The following is a 26,750-nucleotide window of genomic DNA, read 5'->3' as shown; positions in this document are numbered from 1 at the left end:
AAGTGAGTTTTTTTGTATTAATATCGTTAGGATATTGCATTTACTTGACCTTAACCTCTTGGCATTTTTTATACAGTTACGATGCTCCACTGGACGTTGTTTCAGCAGTAATAACCAGCTTCTGCATTACATTGCGTAGTGGAGTATTTAAGGACAGTTATTTATTCATTTCATCTTTTGTTGCTCTTGTATTTCCTTACTGGTGATGGAGAAGTTTAATCCAAGAGTGTTAAATGCAGTATAGAGTCCAGGCAGCCGAGACTAAAGTGTGTTCATCCTCAACTCATTTTGGTACAGAAATGACAGTATGGTACAGTATAGACAGTAGAGCAGGGGTCACCAATGTTTTTGAAACTGAGAGCTACTTCAAGGGTACATAGTACGAAGGGCTACTTGTTTGATACAAGCTTCCTGAATAACAAAGTTGCACAGATCACCTTTTGATAATAACAATAATAATACATGTGATGTGTCTGATCACATGTCAATGTTAATTATTATTAACAATGATTTCCACAACAATGATGGTAGGAAACACACTAGTGCTATTTTTTAGAACATGCCTTGCCGGCGACTCACGTGGTCCCTGCGGGCGACGCGGGCACCGTGTTGGCTACCTCTGGTACAGACAGATGGTGGATGTGAAGGAGTCAGAGACAAACCTGCATTGGATGATACAACCAAGTTACTCTGTTTTCCATTTAAACATGTATTAAATATTATCACAACCCAGATGCGATTTACAGTTCACTAGTGTGCATGTAAACGTAAACTATTTGATACAAACTTGCCCGATTTAGTTAAATGGCTATCACTTATCCACAGTCCTTGGGCAGCTTGATGTTAAAAGTTCAAACTGAAAACGGACCCTTATTGGTGCCTTTTCAGTGAACATGACTAAATCCACTAAAGTTCATGTGTTTGATTTATTTCTTGTCTTAAAAGTTTTTCTCCTTGTTTCTTGTCTTTTAGCTCGGTCGCACTGAAACAGCCGTGAACAACTTGAACCCAGTGTTTGGGATGAAGTTTCATGTGGACTACCACTTTGAGGAGATCCAGAAGCTTCGCTTTGCCATTTTCGATGAAGACAAGTGTGCCACACAGCTCTATGAACACGACTTCCTGGGAGAGTTCATTTGCACACTGGGATTGGTATGGAAGGATTTCTCCTTTCCCAGTTCAAAGTTGGTTTTGTATTAAATAGGATGGCAGAGTAGAAGTTGCCATGAAATGTATTGACCCTCATGTGGCCTATGCTACCCGACCCCAAAGTCTCGATCCCCATCAGTTCACTCAGCCTGCTATTCATTCCTCAAAGTTGAGAGTCGGAAAGGCTGGAATAAAGATCAGTGGTTCAAACCCACATTTCTTTAGTTTTCTGTTTCGTCTTAGTGTAATTGATTCCCGTCCTGTGTGTCTCTCTCTAATTGTCCATCAGATTGTGTCCAATAAGAAACTTCACAGACCGCTGATCTTAGCCAATGGGAAGCCAGCTGGCAAAGGATCCATTACGGTGAGAATAATACTGCCGCTCTCTCTGTATCTTTAACTCCATCACACAAACACACTGAATCGTATTATCAGTGGTTGTTGGTCATGTGGATGCAGTCGCTGCTGTTCACTATAATGGCACGTTTGCTATTGTCTATGATGATGAAGACAGCGATGATGAAGATGTTGTTGATTCTGTGATTGTTGCTGCTGCAGTACCCGCTGATGACCATGTGAATGTTAATAGTTGCCAGTACTTTTTGCTGCAGCTAATGTTGTGCTGTAATTCTATTTTAGATAACAGCTCAGGAGCTGTCTGACAACAGAATCATCACTTTGACCCTGAGTGGGCGTAAACTGGATAAAAAGGTAGGCAGTTAGACCCACTCACATACACACACATACTCTGGATGCAAGCAAGCACGCACACATGCACACTGTGCATTAGAGAAACACATAGTGCTTCAGAACACACCAGCAAAGCCCAGTAAGCCCACAAATAAACAGGACATGTTTTCACACCCTTCACCTTTGTTTGCCAACTAATCGGGTGCACAGATAGTTGGAAAGGAAAACCATGCAGGATTTCTTTATTTATTTTCACAACAGTTTATTCTCATACTTGAATCCATGGAGTAGCTGCCGGTGTATGGTGGAGGGAAGAATGACAGTGGGTCAAAAACAGCACAGCTTGAATTGTGATTTGAACAATGCTGATGTGTGCCTGCTGTGCACCCTCTGGTTAAACCACCAGGATAAACACATAGCACAGTCATTGCAGGAATGCAGAGCACCTCGTATAGTAAATACATTAATATAACTAACAACAACAATTTCCCATTGCTACTATAAACTATATATATATATATATATATATATATATATATATATATAGTTGTGTGAAAAAGTGTTTGCCCCCTTCCTGATTTCTTATTTTTTTGCATGTTTGTCACACTTAAATGTTTCAGATCATCAAACAAAGTTAAATATTAGACATAGATAACACAAGTAAACACAAAATGCAGTTTTTAAATGAAGGTTTTTATTATTAAGGGGGAAAAAAAATCCAAACCTACATGGCCCTGTGTGAAAAAGTGATTGCCCCCTAAACCTAATAACTGGTTGGGCCACCCTTAGCAGCAACAACTGCAATCAAGCGTTTGCGATAACTGGTAATGAGTCTTTTACAGCGCTGTAGATGAATTTTGGCCCACTCATCTTTGCAGAATTGTTGTAATTCAGCCACATTGGAAGGTTTTCGAGCATGAACCGCCTTTTTAAGGTCATGCCACAGCATCTCAATCGGATTCAGGTCGGGACTTTGACTCGGCCACTCCAAAGTCTTCATTTTGTTTTTCTTAAGCCAATCAGAGGTGGACTTGCTGGTGTCTTTTGGATCATTGTCCTGCTGCAGAACCCAAGTGCGCTTCAGCTTGAGGTCACGAACAGATGGCCGGACATTCTCCTTCAGGATTTGTTGGTAGACAGCAGAATTCATGGTTCCATTTACCACAGCAAGTCTTCCAGGTCCTGAAGCAGCAAAACAGCCCCAGACCATCACACTACCACCACCATATTTTACTGTTGGTATGATGTTCCTTTTCTGAAATGCCGTGTTACTTTTCGCCAGATGTAATGGGACATACACCTTCCAAAAAGTTCAACTTTTGTCTCGTCAGTCCACACAGTATTTTCCCAAAAGTCTTGAGGATCATCAAGATGTTTTCTGGCAAAACTGAGACGAGCCTTTATGTTCTTTTTGCTCAGCAGTGGTTTTCGTCTTGGAACTCTGCCATGCAGGCCATTTTTGCCCAGTCTCTTTCTTATGGTGGAGTCATGAACACTGACCTTAATTGAGGCAAGTGAGGCCTGCAGTTCTTTGGATGTTGTTCTGGGGTCTTTTGTGACCTCTTGGATGAGTCGTCGCTGCGCTCTTGGGGTAATTTTGGTCGGCCAGCCACTCCTGGGAAGGTTCACCACTGTTCCATGTTTTCGCCATTTGTGGATAATGGCTCTCACTGTGGTTCACTGGAGTCCCAAAGCTTTAGAAATGGCTTTACTTACTTACTTTGTTTCTCATTTGTTCCTGAATTTCTTTGGATTGCAGCATGATGTCTAGCTTTTGAGGATCTTTTGGTCTACCTCACTTTGTCAGGCAGGTCCTATTTAAGTGATTTCTTGATTGAGAACAGGTGTGGCAGTAATCAGGCCTGGCTGTGGCTAGAGAAATTGAACTTAGCTTTCCAAAGATGTGATAAACCACAGTTAATTTATGTTTTAACAGGGGGGGGCAATCACTTTTTCACACAGGGCCATGTAGGTTTGGATTTTTTTTCCCCTTAATAATAAAAACCTTCATTTAAAAACTGCATTTTGTGTTTACTTGTGTTATCTTTGTCTAATATTTAACTTTGTTTGATGATCTGAAACATTTAAGTGTGACAAACATGCAAAAAAATAAGAAATCAGGAAGGGGGCAAACACTTTTTCACACAACTATATATATACTGTATATACAGTATATATTAAATAATTAGGAGAAAACAGGACAAGACTTAAAATGACAAACTCTCTGTTCTGTGCAGGACTTCTTTGGGAAGTCAGACCCCTACCTGGAGTTTCACAAACAGGGAGAAGACAGCAAATGGATGCTGGTGCACAGGACTGAGGTGAGTCATCAGTGGGGATTAAAAGCACCTTTATCTAACTGTCATTATTGTCAACCATGAGTGGTCATTGTCAGCTAAACCTGGTCTTACAGAAGGTCATACACTGTAACTTTATAGCCCCAAGTGTTGGTAATTCTGCTGTGGCTACAACGGCATTATTCATCTGCTGCTGTGTAATTCAATGATTAGCTGCCTCTTCATTTTATCTGTGACTTCAGGTCATAAAGAACACTTTGGATCCAGCATGGAAACCTTTTACTGTGCCGCTCATTTCTCTCTGCAATGGAGATGTGGACAGAAACATCAAGGTCAGAGTTTCATCTGTTACAAAACTGGTGTGGTGTTGAATTTATTAAATGTTAGCAGTGCAGATTGACAGGATGTAGCACGCTAATGCACTAGTTACCAATGCATCAAAGTCTGATCATGTTGTTTCATTATCAGATGCTGTGTTGTTATTACAAATAGTAAATAATAAAGTCCATGTCCAAGCCCAAAATTGCTACAGTTCATGTAGAATGTCACCAATTATTCATGTTTTAGAATAGCAAGTTTTTAGGATGAGCTGCAAGGAGAAGTGTAAAGAGGGCAAAAATACCAGAGAAATAACCACTTGACTCTCAAAAGGAAGCTAAACAAGCTAACCCACTTGGTTGTAAAATGTAAAAGGAGATGGCGTGATGTGCTGTGTTCTACACAACGACAGGTCCTGTGTTACGACTATGACAATGATGGAGGCCATGACTTCATAGGAGAGTTTCAAACCACAGCTGCCAAGATGAGTGAAGCCCAGACCTCAGTGGAGGTAAAACATATTTGACATTCGTGTGATTAAGTGTGAGTTTTTTTTGTTAGTTCAATATAATGTAATCTGTCACAGGGTGAATTCAGGCAACAGGGATTGGACCCAAACACAGATGAGGGAATAAAATGCAGGTGAGGAGATGGTTGGGAAAGGCAAGGCAAGGCAGAGCAGCAGAGCAGATGATGGAAGTGGGGACAGGTGTGTAGATGGGTGGGGTAGTCAGGTGATGAGGAAGGAGAGTCGTAGGCATCTGGTGGATGGATGGAAAATGGCAATAAAGGGGCCTGGGAAATAGGGAATGTGGCTGGAGAGGTGGGACAGAGAAACAGACCGTGACAGGATGTAATTGTATTTAATTGCTAAATCCTGGATAACCTGAATGTTTGCTGTAACTTTAATTTTTTCAGTGTTACAATTTTGTCAATGCTCTGCAATAAACATAAAAGGTGAATTTGAGACAGAGGGATTGAGAATCATGCTCTGTCATTAACCAATGGATAGCAGTTTTACTTGTTTTTTCAGCTATACTGAATTGGCCACAACTCTGCCCCGTACTGGCTAATTTACAGTTTAAATGCATTGAGTCGCATGTGTCAACAGTGAAGCAGGAATTATCATGCACAGATTTGCATGGCTGCATTCACACATTATGGCCACCGAGGTCTTAAGTCTGAGCTGCTAATGAATACATACTATTGAGACGTATTCTTTTCACTTTTGCATTTCTGGTATGCTCAAGATCTAAAGATGCAGGGATCAGAAAAACGTCTATTCATTAGTAGCTCTGTGTGTTTGTGAGGAAGTGTGTGTGTGTGTGTGTCAATTTGTGAAACTGCGTGTGTGCATGTGCCTCATGACTTGTTCTCCCACTGAGTCTCTTCATGTGTGGTAATGATGTGGGGACTCAGACACACACACAGACACACACAAAATAACAAGATGGGGGATGGAGAGAGAGAGAGAGAGAGAGAGACAGTGTGAAAAGAAGGATGAGAAAATGAGAGGTGCGTTTGAGATGTAAAACAGCCTTTTGCTGAGCCCTAGTAACACGACAAGGCATTTAGAGCTACCTGTCATATGAACCACCAGCTGACTCAAGGCATGTGAGGCTGTGTAGTGTGAGTGTGGATGTGTGTGTGTGTGTGTTTGCATGTCTCAAATGTATCTTTTCACCAAACGTATTGCTATCTAATGTGTGTTTGTGTGACTTACAGTATTAAAGAGTCGTTTTTCTTTCGTGTTCGTCAGGTCAAATCAATTCACAAAGTGTTTCTGATAAACAGTATCTTTGTTTTAAATGTGGGTTCCCACATAGACTACTAACTACACCATTATAGAATAGTTTGCTGTTAATGCATCTCAAAGTTTGACTGTCAGGTTGTAGTTATTGTAGGCGGCGTGTGGAATACATGCAGATCCAAGTCAGCTTCTCAGTCGTCTGTTCATTTCTCCCCCATCTCACCGATTCTTTACAACTGTGCTGTCAACTCTACTTTTACCATTGATACTAATGCTTGTCATCTTTTTTATTCTCTGCAATTGTATTTATGTCTATTCAGGTAGAGTTTGACTGCATCAACCCCAAGAAACAGAAAAAGAAGAAGAATTATAAGAACTCTGGCTTCATCATTGTCAAGTCATGTAAGGTAAGGATGGATGGATGGATGGATGGATGGATGGATGGATGGATGGATAGATGGATGGTCTTGTCATTTTTCAGCAGCATCCATGTTTGCTTTGCAATCTTAATCTTTGGTTGCTTCTGAATGATGACTGCTGGTATTGGGGCAGATAGTGTATATCATAAGACTGATGGTTGGGTTCTCACTGTTATTCTATAGTTAGCCTGGCACATAGACCTGTGGAATCACATGCAAAGCACATTTCCCACTTAATCTCTCCCTGTGCCGTTTTATTGCGTTTGCGCCCTGCAGAATCCACAGTTGAGGTATTACACCAATTAATGTGCAATTGCTGTAATGTTCAATATTTAAGAGTAGAGTCACTCCAAAAAAGGACACAGGCGTTGTTCCACTTTCAAGCTTTCAATTTTAGTTGCCGATTCATTTTCTGTCAATCGACTACTAATTGTATCAGCTCTAAATTCAGTGTTAATTTCAAAAGTAATTAATGCCGGTTTAAGCTACCTCAAGGTGAATTCCCATTTAGAATATCAACAGGATGAATTAAAAAACAAAAAAGAACTCTCTTGACTTTCCACAAAAATCTCTGCACGTCTCGTCACCTCATGATGACCCATCCTACCATCGACTCAATAGAACATTTGATTAAACCATTGTGGTTCTGACACACTTCTTATTGGGTGTCTTTAACTCCCTCTGAATAACTCATTTGTTTGGTAACGTTGAGCCCCACAGAGGACACATTTAGCTGAAACACAGAGTCTTTAGATTCCCATTGGAATGACATTAGAGCTGTGTGCATATGATGACGAGCTTTCATAATTGATTCTTTTCCTTCCTCTTCTTTTCATGCTCACAACCATGAACAAGCCTTTGTACGGACATGTTCATACACACATAAAGCAATTTACACGTACACACCCAGCGCTTGCACGAAACAGCTAATACAGTAATTATATTTGTTGGCTGTCGGGCAGGGATTAGACTAATGACAGTAAAATCCATGCTAAATATTCATTGTAATTGGAGTAGAAATTTTGGTTAGACAAGATAATAATTGGTGCTCCATTGGTGGTACCTCGAATCAGAAAAATATGGGTTGTTTTGTCATTTAAAATATTGTTTAAATGTGTTTAGTTCAGTTGTTTACTACATAGTCTATAGTGTTAGAATAAGTAGACAATTAGTCAGACTCTGCGCTTTAAAGAGACGGTTCAGATTTTTTCAAGTAGGGTTGTATGAGGCACACCTCCAGTTTAGAGAAGCAGATTAGAGTACCAGCACAAAAGCAAAGAAATGTACTCCTCTGGATGAGGGCAGCAGCAAAACATATTTTAGCGACCTACAAAAAAATCAATCAGTTTAAATGTAAATTGTAGAACATTTTCATCCATTTACCCTGCTGTCAGACAGACTTTTCTGACGGGGAACTGAAGCCGTTGATGCTCTTTTCAAAGCTTCCAGACTCCATTTACAAAAACAGTAGTTTGAAGCTTGATGCCTCGCTCGAATTGTGGTACATTAGCTTCTGTACCCGTACTCATGTCTGCTTCTCCAAACTGGGGGCATGTTAAACCTTGTCTACAGTAGGTAATACACTGACTTTGGATTAGAACCTCATTATAAATGCTGCTATTTTAATCTAATTTAATTTATCTTACTAACTATGTGCCTTTTTTCTTGTTTTTCCTTTTAAACTGACTCAGTGAGCATTGTTTAAATAATTCCAATGCACTTTTTTCAGAGCAAATGGCAAATAAATCTCTTGAATGTTGAATCTCATACAACCCCACTTCAAAAAATCACAACTATCCCTTTAAGTAAAAGAATAACAACACATATTTATAGCAGAATTGACAGTGTTTTGAAGCTGGTGAGATCCACAACAGTCTAATGATTTAAATCTAATGTTTAACATGCTTACTCTCCTTTTCTTGATAAATCAATACTCTCTTGCAGGTTATATTTATTTTCCTTAAGTGTTTTCCTACTCTGCCCCTGTGACTCTTGTCTCTCTAGATTACAAGAGACTACACTTTTCTGGATTACATACTTGGAGGATGCCAGCTCATGTTTACGGTGCGTATAATAATAGCCTGCCTGTTTTTCTGCTTCTGCAATGTTGTGGTAATGAGATACATGCTTCTGCATGCCTTACTCTCGGAAACAGATGGAAAACATTCAGGTTTTCTATTTTCATCCCCCGGGGTTACAGTTGGCTCATGATCATTTACATACAGAAAGGAAAAGTGTGAGGGACAGAAAAAAAGAGCGGAGCAGGGAAGAGAAGGGTAATGGGGTATTGTGGAACATTGAACCGTGGGTGCTTTTGTTGAATAGTGAGAACAGGAGGGCAGAAAGACAACAGGAAAAAAACGGTGGATGAACAAAATGTGTGTTTTGAAATGGTGAATAAGTTAGTGTGAGATTAAGATATGTAGATAGAAAGAGAACGAGGTAAAGAAAGAGATATTTTACCGTCATACTGTATTTTGGTCTGCTGTTAGGAGAGTGTCTTGTGTGTCCCTGGTGATGTGCACCTTTGTGCGTAACTGAATGAGTGATTAAAGAGGCCTAATTTGTAATAGCCAATCTCACACACACACACACACACACACACACACACACACACACACACACACACACACACAAATGTACACAAATTCTGAAACCACATGCACACTAACGCCCATATACAACTGAAAGGGCAGACCTCCCCTGAGGCTAATAGTCAAGTCCTTCTATGATTTGTTATGATTGAAAATCTGCAAGTGCAGCCAAACGCGTTTGGATATATTTCCCAAACTATTAGAATTATGTGAAAAAATGTTAGATCCACTCCAAAATTTAATTTGGTTCTTCTTTTATGCTACGCCCTTAATTCTGTAGTTTTTCTGTAATCCTTGTGAAAAACCAACAAACAAACCAAACTGAAAAGATAACCTCCTTGGCGGAGGTAATGAGAGAACACACACACACACACACACACACACACACACCCTGTGCCAGCTATATGCTACATATGTGCATACACAGTGTCCATTTCTCTCTTCTCTATCTCTACAACAATTTCCCAGCTTCGTGAGCTAGAACCAGGCTCCAGATGATACAAGAGAGTTGTTGTGCGGAGGTGACTGCAGACATGCTGTCAGTGTCGGAGGATGTATTCTGTTGCCGGGGGGGGGGGGCAGAAAGCTGCTAGATCTTCTCTTGAATTCAGGACATTGTTAGGGAGCATCCAAACACACACACACACACACACACCTTTTCACCTTATCTTATTGTTGGAAATGAGGCTTTAAAGCAAAGAGCATAGGGGTGTTGCACACACTCTTTGCTGTGGATGACAATGTTTGCACCGTGATCAATAAGTGACAGTTATTTTTGGTTATTTAAATTCGTGATGCAGACAAAAAAAGCAAAAAAAACATTGACCACTTAAACAGCGATCGTTCATTTACTGCTTAGCAACTGGCAGGTCAGTCAAGCTTTGGATCTCTCCCAATGAAGCAGCGTACATGTTGGTGTAGTAAGAGCGATAGACAGCAGCATTTAAAGAGTTTGGAGGTTGATGTATTTTTTGGGGCCTTTCCAAAGCCAAAAACACCAGAGCAAAAATGTAAGGAATGGATTAAACGATGTGTTTATCTGCTCTAGTAAAGCTGCAAACCGAGTAACCGAATGGTCAAATATCAACTGATCCCACTTCATTTCTGAATATCTTACGTAGTAGTAATTCCTCTAGTCCATGCTGTGGTCTACTCGTCATGACAAGTTAAAACCAGAGTGTGGAGTTTTGACTTGTCCAGTGGGGATGTCCTTTGAAGTTTTTACAGACATTAGGATGCGCTACATCCAGCCTGCTCTCTTTTAGATCGCACTGAAAAACTTCAAGTGCAAGGTCCAAGTCCCAAGGTCCAAGGTCCATCACGTTATGCCATTGGGCCCAAAAATACTTTTCCCCATAGACTTACAATGGGAAATAGACATCTGTAACTCAGTGTATATATTTCTTAGTGAACACATGAAAAGCCCTTATTTAAATGATCAGGTCCTGCACTAATACCCCAATCCAGAGTTACTTCCTCTGTTTATGTGTGAATGAGCCCTAAGACGAGACTGGACCGAGCGGCTGGGAGGTTAATTAAAGGAAAGGTCAAAGGAAACGCTAGTGCGCTTCCTCTATGGGCTCCACAGATACGAAAGATTGCCTCAAGATCCGAGTAATTTTATCTAAATTTTAAACTCCAAAGTCAAACTTTTTTTTTTTGCTTCATGCACAGCTGAGCAACTTTTGAGCAACTTTCATAGCTGTCAGCCGTGGACTTATTTCACTGCTGTGTTTGAATAAGGATGATGAACATACAGGGTTAATAAAAAATAAAATAATATCACAATTTGTAGAATTTACAAATGGGTGTTGGTTATTATTGACAGTTTGATTTACTCAGGACCTTGCTTGTATGTAATGAGCATAATTTCAGTGCAATGGGAACATTTGCCTGTTCTAGTAGTGGTGAGATGAGCATATTTAAGGCAGAATGGGAAGTCTTAAATCCTTGCTGCTCCCTCCTAATCTTTTGCCTTTTGTCACAGACCTGCAGCTCTTTCACTGATGCACACACACACACACACACACACACACACACATATATATATATACACACACCTAATTCTGTCTTAGCACAGATACTTCCTCTCTCCTGCTTACAAACTCATTTACATACACATACATGAGCACAAAGATATGATATCCTCGCCACACTCCTGCTTTCACTATTACACACTACGACCACTTTACATGCAAACTATGAGTGTGGCACACAAATCCACACACAGTATCTTCTTGCCACGGACATTTCATCACACGTGCCTCTGCACTCTGTGCAAGATTTATACTGTAGGTGTGCACACAAATATACAATATCTTCAAATGTGCACCTTCCCTGCTTACACACACTGACTGATTTAGACATGCACAAGCACACATAATCTCACGCAGACGCTCAGTCACCGATGACATCTTCCCCTCTCGTGCACACTTAAATGCACACATTTTAAATACACACACATACAGTGAGGAGCCACCGTGTACAAAAACTACACACACACACACATGCAGAAAGAGCTGTTTTGCGCTGTTCAATCAGACTTAGCATGGCACTAATCCTAATCTCCAGGAAGGGAAAGTCTCTCCTCGGGGCTGTGGGAGCTGGAGGAGAGAGAGCAACGTTTCTCTGTTAAACACTCCAACACAAAGAGACAGGCTGCTACTGCTGATGGGCTGTTTGTGAAAGACTCATTTAAACGGAATTACGCTGTTATTCATATCTTCTGTTTGATATCATTCAGAGCTGTGTTGAGCGTAGTGCCCGTGTCCATGTGGATTCATAGTGAAAACAAACGGTTAATGAATGAGAGAACAGACAAGCATCGTCACAGCTGTTGACAGACGATATAAGTTATGACAAATAGCTGTTTGTTTTTTCTTCAATGTCTGCCTTCTCTTTACTGTAGTCTATGACACTGTTTAGATATCATTTGTCATTCTCAGATCTCAGGGCCATGCGACGTTGGCAACATATTTGATTGTGTTTCATCATTCCCAAAGCCTGCTGGTACCTGATAGTAATTGTTTCTGGCTCTGTTATTGCAAATAAAAACTGAAAGGTGTGACAGATATGAACATTTAGAGGGTAGGGAAGGTCTAATAATGAAAGATGCATTATGGGAATTGTAGGATCCAGACCTTTGGAACTTGACCTATATTAGAAGTGAGGACATCTCTGCCTCAGATGAATGATTGCGTTCATTTTTTTTTTTTTTATCTGTCTCTTGAGTCTTTGGTTGTCACCCATTAATTGATTGCAGTCACTTCTACTTTGTTGTTTTTTTGATCAGCTACTTTCAATGAACTAATTTCCTGCTGATGTTTCACATTAAAAGCCTACCACTTAAGGGAGGGATTGTGCCTTTTGAGTTTTAATGAAAAACAGCAAAGTAGAATCAACTCCATTTAATTAGCAGGTGAGAAGAGGAGTGTTTATGTTATGGCATGACTATGTTGTTGTACTAACTGAAGTAGTGCTGTAGGAATGAACAATAAATAGATCGAACCATGCTGGGTTCTTGGGACTATATGAACGTCAATACTTAGTTATAAAGTTTTAAAAATCTGGCAATCAGTTTACTAAATTCTGAGCAAATATACTTCGATTTCTTAAAATACTTTAACAATCAAATACTTTTTAATTAGGAATAAAGACATGTCTCCAATATAACGCTGTTTCAGATAAAGGCCTGCTTTATCTACAGTTGAGGAAAGGGCCCATTTTCAAGATGATATGATATATCATTGAAGACAGTAAAAATATCTAACCACAATACAAAAGGATCATTGTTATACCTCATATCACTGCATATGACACATGGAACTATACTGGGATTTTTATTGTTTTGTTTTAAAAAAAAGAACAAAACTTGCAATGGCTGTTGTGTGTTGCATACAACTTGTCATGGAGGACACAGTACCCAATAATACACAAGAACAAATATCAATAGACCATAAATAGACCCACATTAGAAGTCTGGCAGTGGACAGCAGCACCTAGTTGTCACTGGGAACACCTTCGAGTGAGACTTTTAGAGTTACTCCAGAAGATGTTCACACAGGCTCCAACACACTCATCCATCCAAACTCCCCTCCATCCATCTCTCTGGCTGTTTAACTGCAAATGAGTCTGAGAGGTCCTGGCGTGAGAATTGGCTGATACTCGGCACAGCTGAGAAAACTCCAATGTGATTGTCAGTATGTCAATTATTTGACAGTAATTTGGCAGTAGTGGAATCCCTCTAATTCATTTCAGTCACAGACGTTTTTCGCAACATTGCTGCTCTGAAATGTACAGTAATGAGATGCTGTTCTGTCGCCCCCTCTTCATTTTAATTCTGAGCACTTGCTTGTTGAAACTGTGTGTTTGTCATCTTGTGTTTTGTCTATTTGTGTGTTAGCAATTACTAATAGCTTGGGGCGAGGAACAAGTTGGAAACAGAATGGTGTCATCTCCCACTGTCAAATTCACAACCATCAAACTGTCTGTCACCAGAGAGGTCACTGGAGGAAAAATGGCGTTTTAGTTTGTCTGCCATTGACTGACAGATTCGGCATAATTATTTTCATGTTCATAGTAAGACGAAATTATTGGATACCAGGGATAAAAAATGGACGTTGCTGATATAAACAACAGGAACAAATGAAAAATACAGTCATATCCTTCCCAGCAGTGTACACATTCATGCATGTGTACTAGCATAGTATATGCATGCATGCATGTAGTTCATTGTTTATTGATCAAGAGGTTAGGAACAAAAATGTGTTGGCCAATAAAACACTTTTTTGGGGGAAATTGAATGGAGATTTATATGCAGACATTTTAGAGCCACAATTTACTTTTTCATTTTTACGTGTTGTAATTACATTTTATTTTATTTTCATAGATGATTTTCAGTATGCTTGCAAACTGTGTATGTTTATGATAAATAATTCTGGGTTTGTTTCATACAGTAACCTCTACGATACTCCTATATATACGATACTACTGAGCTTACATCGCTTTAATAAGCAGTGTTTTAGAAAGGAGAGGTCCAAAACCAGAGCTTGTCAGGGGGGTTTGGGGACATCCCCCAAATGTTGCAATGGTCAAATGTCGCAATGAATGATTCACGCCAAGTATCACCCTCTGTATTTTAGCTTTACATTTAAGCTGGACAGACACTGTGTGCGGTCCGTTGTCGTGAACGCATTATCTCAGGAAATTTGGCACAAACCTCCTAGATTGAAGGATGAACTGATTTGATTTTGGTGGTCAACGCTCAAGGTAAATCTGACCTCACTTCTGTCCCATTCTTGTCTCAGTAAGGCCTTGAGTGATGATTCATCAACAAATCATTTGGTCGATAAGACTTTAGAAGAAATGCCCATTACAGTATTTTATATATCCTAATAATTGTATTTCAATGAACCAATCGATAAATCCACTAATCGTTTCAGCTCTGATTGACTTCTAGATATCTAATATAAGCTATATTTGGCAAATGGTAAATGGACTTGTATAACGCAAAGCATAACTTATTGACATACTGACAAACATATTTGTCAGTATGTCATTGCTTTTCCTTGGTTTGCCATAGAGCTTGTTAAACTAGTCCAGTTAAACAAGAGTAATATGCCACATGGGTCTTTTTTCACACGTGTCGTTCCAGGACTAACACACATGCTATACCAAATATCTAACAGCACCCTAATTCTGTCACCCTGCATCTCTGTGTCCATCACTCCTGCTGCCCCTGCTGCTCTTTATGCTCTGTCTCCTCTCTCTCCTTCCATTCTTTACCTCATTTGCCCAATTTCGTACTCACAGATCTAGCACCTTTGCTCTCTCTTCCTGCTTCTCCATTTTCTCTTTCCTCGGTCGTTGTCCCCATTGAACCAGAACATTGCTGTTTCATAACACTCCAAACTAAAAGAGAAAGAAGGAGATGCTTTAGACCATCTTTAAGCTGATAGGAAGGAGGCGGAGTTTCTGGGTTGGGTTCTTGTCAGCACACAGGCCGTTATTCACCGCCTGAGGAAAAGCTTGTCACTATTAATCTCATATTATGTTTGGCTGTGTGACTCCATGTGTGTGTGTTTGTGCCTTTTATGCTTTGGGTTCATGTGTTCGTATTTGGATATACAGTATGTGATCGCTGCATCACCCTGTGGTCATCTGTGTGACATTCTGTCATTTTTAGACACAGCTGCGCTACACTATTTTCTTTTGTATCCGTCCTCAGAGGAAAATGTAAGTAAAACAAATGAATTCCTTTAACATTAAAAATACAATGTATTTAAAGTCAGTTTGTTAAAGATAGCATCTGTGTGTGTTTCATACTTAACCTTAACATACATGTTATGTTTTCAGTGACATCTGAGTTATGAAGGTGTTCTTTTTCAAAGTGTGAACATAGGACATGTAACCATTGTCTGATCAAAATGGCCTAACATGCAGAGTAAACCTTACACAACAGGCAGTTTTCAACTTCCTAAAAAGTTCTGGAACTTTTATTTTGTTTATTTGGGCAAAGAGGGCAAATCTGCAGTCTGTGAATCTGACTTCAGGCATTCACAGTGCTGCACTGGATTGTTTTGGACATGCGGTTTTCAAATCCTTTGTGAGGCGGTCTTTGTTTTGTTTTTGATTTGATTCAATATTTACATATCATTTTGACCCAATACAACTCCATGGCTGGAAAAAAAATGATAATGGAAGAGTTGGATGAGGAGGAGGAGCTCCTGTGCCTCAAATGAATAAGGTGGATGTTTTTGTTGTAAAAATCTGCAGCTCTGCGCAAGCTTTTCCGCAGAAGTATAAATAAGGCACAAGGCATTTAGTTGTAGCAAAGTAGTTTTACGTAATACTTTTAACTGCATTTTCTAAGATTATTTTTTGGGCTTTTTATTGTCTTTATTAGTGCAATGAAAAACAGGAAAGGGGGGAGAGAGGGGAGGACACGCAGCAAAGGGCCGCGGGTTGGAATCAACGTGGGCCGCTGACAAGGACGTGACACAGTCGAACGGGAGGTCGTACTTTAAATAGAGAAACAAACCTAAACCATCACTGGCACCAGCTAATTGATCGAGGCATCAATGAGAGAAAACATTAAATTCCTCATCCCGCATTTAGCGAATATACAGTAGAGTTGAACAAAATGAAATATTAAAACTCACAGCTTGTGTAGTTGCCAGATGAATCATTTTGCCCAATTCTGCACAGAAGGAAAACAATAAAACTGGGCTCCTCCTGTGACATTTTTATTTAATGTCAAAAGAGAATTAACCATTCCTGTTTGTTTGCTGCTGCTGCTGCTGCCTGTGTTTATTCACCAACGTTCCATTATTGTAGGTGATTCTGCTTTGTTATGCGTAGTGGAGCAGGAAATTAAGAAGACAGGCTACGACTCTCAACAGTTACAGTATCTTGAGCTCATTAAAATATGACATCACAGCAGGTTTCTAAAATGACTTTGAATCTGTCACTTCTCTGTATTTCCATAGGTCGGTATAGACTTCACAGCATCTAATGGGAACCCCCGAGAGCCGTCCTCCCTCCACTACATTAACCCATTGGGCAGCAACGAGTATCTCGCTGCCATTCTGGCTGTGGGACAAATCATACAGGACTATGATACGTGAGTATCTTCTTCTTTCCAATCAGTTAAGACTAACAAAAAGTTAGCTCCAGTAATAATAGCCTGTGGAGGTATTATAGTAAAATAAAAATATGGACTTTGATATATATGTATATACATATACAATATATTACAAACCAGAGAGAAGCTCAGATTACAGCACACACAGATGGGCTGTGACTTCATTCTCTGCTCAGGACACCAATACTCAACCATATCTTTACATAGCATATACTTGTTTACTGCCAGATTAATGCCATCCCCCTTGATAGCAAAATGACAAAATGCATGTCCCTTGTTAACCTGCCATCGCCCCTCTCTATCCCCTAGTAGCAGAGAGAGTGCAGAGGCAGAGGGGTTGTTTAGTTGAATATGTTACTTTAGTCATTCTGACGTATTGATCCTTTATCTGTGGGGGTTGCACAAGTCAGAATCTATAGCCCCAACCATGGCTCTGAAATATCAGCAGCCTCACTGTGCTGTGTTGATATATCCATGGAGCTGTCCGTGGTGCTGAAGTAGCAGACAGATTTGTAAGTGTGACTTTTTCTTCTGTCAGATTTGTCATAAACTCAAGTCGGTCTTTAATTGCTGAACTGTTGTTGCTACAGCTTCTCTGCTAACGTGCTAACAGACTTACACACACGGTCCCCTCACTATTCAAAGTAAAAAAAATCATCTCGGAGCTCTCTTCCTGCCAGTAAACGGCTCCAGAATGTGATTCGCACTCACATGTTTTATTCAGGTGTTAACCTCCTGGTCTTAAAAGTGAAGCCAATGCAGAAGTGAAAAAAAAGTCACATTGTATAGAAGTCTATGAGAAAATGACCCTCCTTCTCACTTTATTTATTACCTCAGTAAACATTGTAAACATGAGTTTATGTTCCCAATCGCTAGTTTCAAGTCGTCTATACAACATGATGTTCATTTAGTTAAATGATGGTCTCATTCAGAGTAAAATAGATGATAAATCTGCATGTTAGCCCAATGTGGCATCCCTGCGTAATTATGAATCCCACTGCTCTTCATGGCAAGACCCGCCCTGCGTAGCTGGTTGGGGAAGAGACGACTAGTTAAGGTTAGGCACAGCCTTGATTAGTTAGGGTCAGGATAACCTATTTGGAGAGGGCATAGGACCTCAACAAATCAGGTTCCAAGTACTTTGGCGAGCATGGACGCCTGTCCAATCCCAGCACATGAATGCTGCACAGGGCGGATTTTGCCAAGAAGAGCAGCGGGATTCATAATAACCTGGCACCCCCGTACGTCCCTAGTTCTATAGTTATGATTGGCCTGTCTGAATTCAGGACAAATTAGGGACAAAGCTTTGTTAGCGGCGTGATACGACCAATTAAAAAATCGCCTACTGACCATAACCATCTATTTCTTCACTGTTTTTCAAAGTAAAGTCCCAAGTTTGTGTCACTAAGAACATACTGACGACCACCAATAATTCATAGATTTTTATGCCGTTTGTAAGATAATGTAAATGCATTTTTTTGTCTAAACAGTTACTTTGAAGTGTGATGAAATCATTCTCAGTCAAAAGAGATAACATCATTTTTGTGTATCCTTCCCTTCAGACAGAAGGTGTTTCTCTGAGTGAGAAGCCATTTTAAACCATTGCTTCATTTTTCTGCCAGCTCGCAGCTAGTTTTTCTGTTAGTGTCTTTGAATGTGCTTCTTTGTGCAAAAGGTAACAGGATTTCCTCTGCTGTCTGAATCCAGCTTGTTGAATTTGGATGAAAAAAAAAAAAAAAAAAAAAGGTTTAACTAACGTTCCAATCTGCTGTCATGGTTTCCTCCTCAGTGACAAAATGTTTCCTGCTCTGGGATTTGGAGCTCAACTCCCACCAGACTGGAAGGTATGTGTGTGTTTGTCTGTGTTGTTGTTGTTGTTGTTGTTGTTGTTGTTTGTGTACATGCATGTGTGCTAGACACAGGTATGAGTGATACATAAATGTACAGTATGTTTGTGTGTGTGTGTGTGACAGCGAGAGGAGGGATTGTTGCATGCAAACTTACACACACACAAACACACACACACAGATAAAACTGTAAGCATTATACATGCATATTCACATGATTACGCAACTGTCAACCCATCTGTGTTGCCATGGCACTGAGCTGATGAAAAGGACAAAGGAGAGAGAGAGAGAGAGAGCGGTACAGAGAGAGAGAGAGAGAGAGAGAGAGAGAGGATGGGAGGGTGGGAGAGAAAGTGTGGGAGAGATGGATAGTCTTTCTCAACAATATTCTACAGTGTAGTGAAGGAAGAATATCAAGTTTGTCGTGTGGGTTTCTTGTCTCCTCAGGTGTCACACGAATTTGCCATCAACTTTAACCCCACCAACCCCTTCTGTTCAGGTGAGCTACTGTGCACGAGTCCCAGATACCATACGAACAAATACGAACGTATATACATTTACACGGTAAATACAGATACCAAAAACATAATATTGTCCACTAGAGTGCTGCAGGAATGAGTCCCAAAACCCATAAATAAATGAGCATATTTGCATTTCCGTGAATGTGTTTCTTTTTATGTTTTTTTTGTGAGATGCCTGCAATAAGGTCTGTGGTTAACACAAGTTGATTTTAAGGCCTTGTTCTATGATATGAAATGCTTCAGTAAATACCCCTCTTGTACATTTTTAAGCTTTTACTTTAGGTGGCTCCTAACAGATGGCTTAATAAGACTACTGCGGTTGCAGGGGCATTACACGTTATCACGTGTCTGCTTTTAGCTCTGTGGTGGTGACATTGAAGTCATGCAACAGTGGTGTAAGTTGCTTTAGCCTAACGTTAGCCTATTACGTCGGGCAATTCTATTTTTGCTTCAAAAATATAAAGGTTTTCAAAGTGTACTTTTTTGAAGGTTGTCTTGCTGAACAAAAGATGGATCACAAACTTGTGTTGGCCACAGAGCTTATTTTCTGCAATTATCCAAATCCCACCGGCGTTATTTTTCTTTTTTTGAGGGAATCAGTACTATGCTAACTTCTGTGTTGGCCAAGCAAATATATAGCATTCTATAGATCTGTCTTGATAGAAAATTGGGCTGGGGAGTGAAGGCCATTGCAACACTGTATGTGATATTGTTGCATATAAACTTGACTTAACTTTTAGCAAGAACCAACTGAACCTCTGTCTGCTCTCGTAGCGCACTAACATACTGACTTGTTTTCTGTTTTCAACTCTATTCCATTTGTAATAGCACAAGCTGAAAACACTCTCCCTTATCTAAACATATAGGTTGTTGGCTTCTTTGTGGCCCAGAGCTACATCTTCCCCGAGCAAGCACAAAATAATTGTTTGCTATAGTGTATTTTGAAACATTTTATAATGTTTTTGTATTGCATTGAAATATAAATGAAGAGAACAGACATTTTAAATATTTAAAAATAAACCTGTGTTTATGATGCAATGTTGACTTCCCAGTTCCCTTAAAAAGAAAACAAAGAAACATGCAGGTGACTGATTCTGGAGGCAAATTAACTCATTCACACATTTAATTGTCTGGTTGTTTAAGCTGATTGGAGTCTAAAATAGCACTGCTGATGAGAAACAATGACTTTCTTTAGCTGCTGCCCTTGGTAGAAAATGTCTCACATGAGTTGAGAGATATGACAAAGATATGTTTTCCATATGTGTCTCTCCCCACCCCATCACAAACCTCCCTTCCTCCCCCCGCTCGCTGTCTCTCTTCTGCCCTCATCACTTTGTTAACACTTTGTTAACATTGTAATTCTTTCTGTCTCTTTCTCTGTGTAGGTGTGGAGGGTATTGCCCAGGCCTACTCCGCCTGTCTCCCTCACATCCGTTTCTACGGCCCAACAAACTTTGCTCCGATCATCAGCCACGTTGCACGTTTTGCTGCCCAGGCACTTCAACAAGAGAAAGCAGCGGTAGGTGGCAACAACCTACTTATTAATCTGCCTTTCCATGTTTGAATTATTCTGCAGTTAAACCTGTGCAATGCAAACAGGAATCATGAGACACAAGGGCATGATACAGTGTGTAAAACATTTGCTGGCTGTATTCCAGTTTCCACTACAACCAGTAACCGCTACAAGTCCATGCTGAAACTGAGCCAGACATTTATCACAATCTGTCAGCCTCTTTCTGACGACACACCCGCCCATAACGGTCCGCATGCCAATGATCCAGACATAAAGACATATGTAGCATCTTTTTTATATTTCTTTGGGATGATAATAAAGTTGAAGATAAAGTTGCTGTGGATTAGCTGGTGTCGACTAAACTGTTGGATGAATGTGCAGATCAAGAAATCAGCCTTAATAGTTTCAGTTATGTCCCTGAGAGCCTTTGAGCTGCAGTTATCTGTAAAGGGCTTATTTCAGGAGCAAGGTGTCTTTCTGCTTCCTGTCCTGTACCATCTTCCACCAACAGCTTCTCCCAGTTAAACTGCCTATTTTGTTCCTTTGGGTTGGAGCAGGCGCCATTGCTGTCATATCTTTCGTTTTTAGCAAAAAGTAATTTAATAATAATAATGTTGATGATCTCCTGACTTTTGTCCTTGCATGTGGTTAGTTATTTACTGTGACAGTGCACTTTGGTTGTGTGAAGTGAAGTTATATGGTGTGATACTGTGAAGGGCTGCAACCATCACTCATCTTTACTGTCCATGAATCTTTTGATTGTTTTTTCGATTAATCAATTAGTTGTTTGGTCTATTAAATGTCCAAAAATCTTGAAAAATCTCGATCGGTGTTTCTCAATGACGTCCTCAAATGTATTGTTTTGTCCACAGCTCAGAGAAATTCAGGTTCGGGTTATAGAAGAGTAAAGAAACCAGAAAATATTCACATTTAAGAAGCTAGATTCAGATCATTTTGACTCTTTTTCTTCAAGAAAGTAAAGACTCAATCCAATTGAATAATAATCAAAATAGTTGCCGATTCATTTTGTAGTCGACAGCTTGTGCATTAATCGTTGCAGCTATAATACCGTGTCCCTTACTTTTTTGTAATAATTTCCCACTAAGTGTTGGGCTTTTGAATAAAATCGAAGGTGTATTTGCTACTTCTGAGAGTGGCTGCTACCTGATACCATTGACACCGATAAATTAATTAATGCACTTTTTAACTGCACAAATACATACAGTACAATAGATATGACATCTACAAATTTGTCTGAATGTGGATATATAGTAGGATTCATTCAATTATTGGCAAATTTAATGACGTGAAGTGTCTCAAACTCTTCTTTTTCTCTTCAAAGTTATATTTTACCTCCTGCTCTTGTTGCTCAAAGACTACTGCTCGTCTCCTTGGTGAACAATGATTTGACAGCTAACAGATTGTATAATGCTCCACTACCCTCTTTCATTTCATCCCTTCACAGGATTCTCTACCCTTCTCAATGCTATCAAACAACTATTAAAGGTCTACCTGGTCCCTCTGCTTATGTCCTCTCTTTCATCCTCTGATATTCTGCTTACTTTGTAATCAGCTGTACCTTTAGCCTGTCTAGTGGCCACTTTCAAATCAGTATTTGGAGATTCCCATCGTGTACTCTCACTGGCACCCAAGAATTTCCCTTGAGGGTTCTGTCCAGCAATCGTTTTCATCCTTTATCCTTCACCCTCTATGGCTGCTTGTTGTCTAGACTCCTGTGTTTCTGTGTTATGAGCGGTTATGAACTATGAGCTACTGTAAAGTCCTACTTTTACCTCTGAGGCATCAGGACACCAACCTCTCTTCTTCTTCGCCTTCAAAGACGTCATTTGTCTCTGTAATCCTTCAATGTAAATCCTTCACATTCACCCCCAGACAAAGGTTGTAAACATATTGGTTATCATTATCGTTCTATTGATAATTTAACACAAACATGGCACTGAATCGTATTATTTACTCACCAATAGTAGAGGAGCAGTAGTGAGAAGTGAGTGCCTGTCAGGGCAGCTTGTACTCATTATTGATCTACTCTGATGGCTGAAGTGTGTGCATCTGTTGGCTCTGAGTCCTGTCATATTGACCAGAGTGCCAGGGAGAAGGGTGATAGACTGGAGTGACAACTTTTGTCCTCTCTTCTTCTATATCACACATTTTTTCAGCTGAGACACTGACCAGGCATTTCACACATTTTCGGGCTAAACAGCATGATAGAAGAGCATCCTCCATCTCATTTTCTCTGTTTTTATGTCACTTTCTCCGTAGTTTTCTCTTCTCTCTTCTCCAATCGCTCATGTGGTTGATTCTTTCATGCTAGTGGCGTGTCCATCTATCTGTCCACTACTTAATCGCATTTATCGGATTGCCATGAAAATGTTAGCATGTTTAATGTGCTAGACTAAGATGAAGAACACGTTAAACAGCATAGCATTGTCATTGTGAGTCTGTTGGTATGCTTGTGTTAGCATTTAGCACTGTTGTGCCTGAATAATGCCTCACAGAGACACCAGCGTGACTGTAGACTCTTAAGCTGCCTTCACATGATAAGAAATGTTTGCAGAGGCAAAGTGCAGGTATAAAATGTCATCGAAAAGTACGCAGGGAAGCTATTCACTGTTTCTAGGCAACAACAACGTACGCAGTTGTTATCTCATTGGTTTGAAAGTTCAGCGGCTACCAAGGTCGTCATTGAAATGATTTGAGCTTTGAGCTCTGCGAACCGGCGGCAATTTATCCCTTTAGGAAAACAATCGCACAACCAGCACGGAGTGATTTCTTTTTACCGCTGATCATATGTGGGTGGCTTTCGTTATGAATAAATAATAATTGTTTGATTCTACCAGCATTATGATCCTAGTTGGATCATAATAAAACAATCTGTAGCTGCTAGCCTCTTTTTATAAATACTTTGTATCTCTTTTGTAGCTTCTGTGGTCCTTTCACATTGGTGTGATTCATGCTTACAGCTTTCTACATCACAAATAAGAATAGTGGCACATCTGTCATCTCTTCTCTTCAGAATGCCTTTTTAATAAAAAGGAAGAGCCAATCACTGCTCAGCTTGTTTGATCTGAGTATAGTTTAAGTCAAAACCACTGGATTTCAGCATAATATGCTTCTATTTGGTGGGCCATTGGATTATGTATCCGAGGCAGCTACACATAAAATCCAAATAGAGAAAGACCTACGGCTCTGTTTCACGCCCAAGAAGGTTTTCTATTTTGGTAGCATTTCTTGGTAAGAAGTCACACAGTTTTCCTCAGGCTGTGACCTATGCGGTGTTCTCATTGGAATGAAGTGTCGAATGAGCAATAGGCCCTTCACACAGCAGTCATTTTGACAGGTCATAGCAGCGAAACACAGGAGTAATTGAGAAGCCGTTCTATTTAGTGTGTCACAGTCATTCCAGTGAGCCGGCATGCGCGATACCAGGGCCTTGGCCCACCTAAATGGAACATGGCCGTAATTTATGTTACTGATTACACCTGTGTTTACCCTGCAATGACATGTCAAGATAGGCCTGTCTAGTTCGTAGCGCCGGTTAGCATCATATCTGCCCACATGTCCCAGTTTTCCACCAGCACTTAAACATAGCATGCAATTGAGGATCTGTGTAGAAGTAGAAACTGAAACAAGTCTCAAAAGTCCTCAAGCGAATGTAACCTGGTTTGTGCATTTCAGACGATTTACACATTTCAAAATCTGTAAATAAATACAAAAAAAGTTATTTATTTTGAATTCATTTTTAGACATTTGTATACACAGGAAGCTTTTTGAAGGCGAACGGGATCAGATCTGTGAAGTTGAAAATCTGTTGGTAAAATATTGATATTCATTCAGGATGTGATGTGTGCATTTGTAAAACTGTTTTATACGTGTTCAATACGGTTAGTATTTGTGTGTAAATTGGAACACACATTCGTGAATAACCTAAAATACACACAAATCGTTGTGCACAATTCTACATTTTTCATTTGTAGATCATGTAATTCACATTTGTGACCATTTTGAGTCTAATTTAAGTCCATACCAGTAAGTCCCACTGATGCAAGAGCAGAATCAACTCAAGCCAGTTTATCTATTTTAATTTCCAATTGCATGTTTTTGATTCAGAGCTATCAACATAAAGACAAATAGTCGTTTTGTAATAAAAAGCATCAATACTTTAATAAATAGCAGGCTGTGCAGCTGGATGAAGCTTGTGACCGTCCATGATTCAGTCCCTTTCAAGTTATTTTCATGTTTGGGACTGTGTGCCATACATTGCAGCTTAAACGAGACAAGTTTGGGCACAAACAGCGGTCTCACATCATGTAGCTGTAAGGCAGCAAGGCTCGGGTCACATTACCTGTGACGCTCAATATTATGTTCCGGCTGGCGTTTTTTATACAAAAAAATGCACAGATGTGTGACACTGCCAGGAGCTTCGGATCTCCAAACTTTCAGCAAATGGTACATTTTGCCTTCTTGTGTGTGCTGTATCCAGTGGCACGTCTCCTACCTAACTGAAGAGAGTGCAGTGGCTGGGTATCATTATGCTCCCACGGTGCTTTTTGTCCCTAATTGTATCCTGTCACCATGTGGAGAACAAAAACATGAGCAAAATACACAAAGGATTGTACTCGTCTGTGTGTTGTGTGCCAGAATCCTTTTGTTTCTGTAAGGAAATGATTGCAGGCCCTTTTCTTGTTTTATATTACAGTGAGTTCAAACAGGGGTGGAACATAGGAAGGAGTGACACACAATGAAATGAGATGTGACAGCCACGGCAGAAGTGTGTGTGGACCACATACTGGGGTGGTGGTTAGACGTGTGTGTGTGTGTGTGTGTGTGTGTGTGTGTGTGTGTGTGTGTGTGTGTTGGGGTAAGGGGTTGGGTAGGTAGGCTGCACAAATCGGCTGCTGCTCTGCCTCAATCTTCCTGTTCCTCAGATAATGAGAGAACCTGCGACGGCAGACTGTGTAACTGTGTACACACTCCCGTTACTAACACACTCACACACAGGCTGCAGGCCAGTGCAGTTTGTGCGTGTCCCAGTGTGTGAGCGACCCTGTCTATCTGTGTTATAATGATTCTCTAATGAGCGCTGCTGTTAGCACATTAAAGAGACAGGCTTCAGAGCCCTCCCCGTGTGTGTGTGCAACATAAAAGTGTGATTTTGTTCCGATTAATGTCAGCGTGTGTCTTCATGTTTGTTGTTCTTATCATAGGATAACAATTCTAGTGCGCAGAACCTATGCACGTTCTTTGTGCGTGTGTGTGTGTGTGTATGTGTGTGTGTGTGTGTGTGTGCGTGCCCACATATGATCTGCCTTATACGAGACAGACCACAAAACTAGTTCAAGTTCTTTTTCAACAACGCTAACTTTCCAACCATTTGCCATAAATGGTCAATTCATTGGCATCAGAGGTATCTCTGGCAGAAAATAAGCATAGCGTTAATACAGTGAAGTCACACTTTTATGGGCTGATCGATATCAATATGCCTTACAGATTGGCTCATTCACAACTGTGTGACCAGTAATGTCATATAATATTTATGGAGGTTTATGGACACAACACTATCTCTGCTTACTCTGATGATCACACTTATGCTCCCACCCAACCTTCACTTTATGTGGCAGTTTGTGTTGTTGATTTAACAGTTAATGTTCTTTTATTCTTCACGCTTGGCGGTTGTATTGCAGAGGACCCTTGGAAGTGCAGTGTTTAGTGTGAGCTCTTGAGGTCTACGGGACATAATCATTTTATTTGTATGGAAACTTATAAAAGCTTATTTTCTCTGTTGGTATGTGCATCCCACCACAGCATGCCTTTAGACATTGGTCTGTTGTTTGCTAGCAGACAAAAGTGACAAGGAGTCACCTTCACACAATGCAAAGTCAATGGAGAGGGATTAATTGTTATCTCTCCAGTGTGGGCGGGACTTAATCTTGCTCTGTCTCTATACTGGAAGATAACTCACTTCAGGCCTCTGGTGTAAAATTGGTTCCCA

General features: G+C 40.2%; 1 protein-coding gene across 1 annotated transcript in view; it reads left to right on the top strand.

Moving 5' to 3' along the window:
- The window catches only part of cpne2 (copine II), a 42,457-nt gene that overhangs the window by 10,140 nt on the left and 5,567 nt on the right, over nt 1-26,750 (top strand). The window contains exons 3-14 of the mRNA XM_031874324.1: nt 973-1,152; nt 1,439-1,513; nt 1,789-1,860; nt 4,077-4,160; nt 4,379-4,468; nt 4,867-4,965; nt 6,525-6,611; nt 8,628-8,687; nt 16,705-16,838; nt 18,649-18,703; nt 19,154-19,205; nt 20,613-20,746. Coding sequence (XP_031730184.1) covers nt 973-1,152; nt 1,439-1,513; nt 1,789-1,860; nt 4,077-4,160; nt 4,379-4,468; nt 4,867-4,965; nt 6,525-6,611; nt 8,628-8,687; nt 16,705-16,838; nt 18,649-18,703; nt 19,154-19,205; nt 20,613-20,746 — 1,122 coding nt within the window. The remainder of the gene's footprint in view (nt 1-972; nt 1,153-1,438; nt 1,514-1,788; nt 1,861-4,076; nt 4,161-4,378; nt 4,469-4,866; nt 4,966-6,524; nt 6,612-8,627; nt 8,688-16,704; nt 16,839-18,648; nt 18,704-19,153; nt 19,206-20,612; nt 20,747-26,750) is intronic.

Source organism: Anarrhichthys ocellatus, unplaced genomic scaffold (genome assembly GCF_004355925.1).
Source record: "Anarrhichthys ocellatus isolate YVR2014 unplaced genomic scaffold, GSC_Weel_1.0 scaffold80, whole genome shotgun sequence".
Lineage (NCBI taxonomy): Eukaryota > Metazoa > Chordata > Actinopteri > Perciformes > Anarhichadidae > Anarrhichthys > Anarrhichthys ocellatus.
Note: the sequence above shows the minus strand (reverse complement) of the source record. Positions and strands in the feature narration are given on the sequence as shown.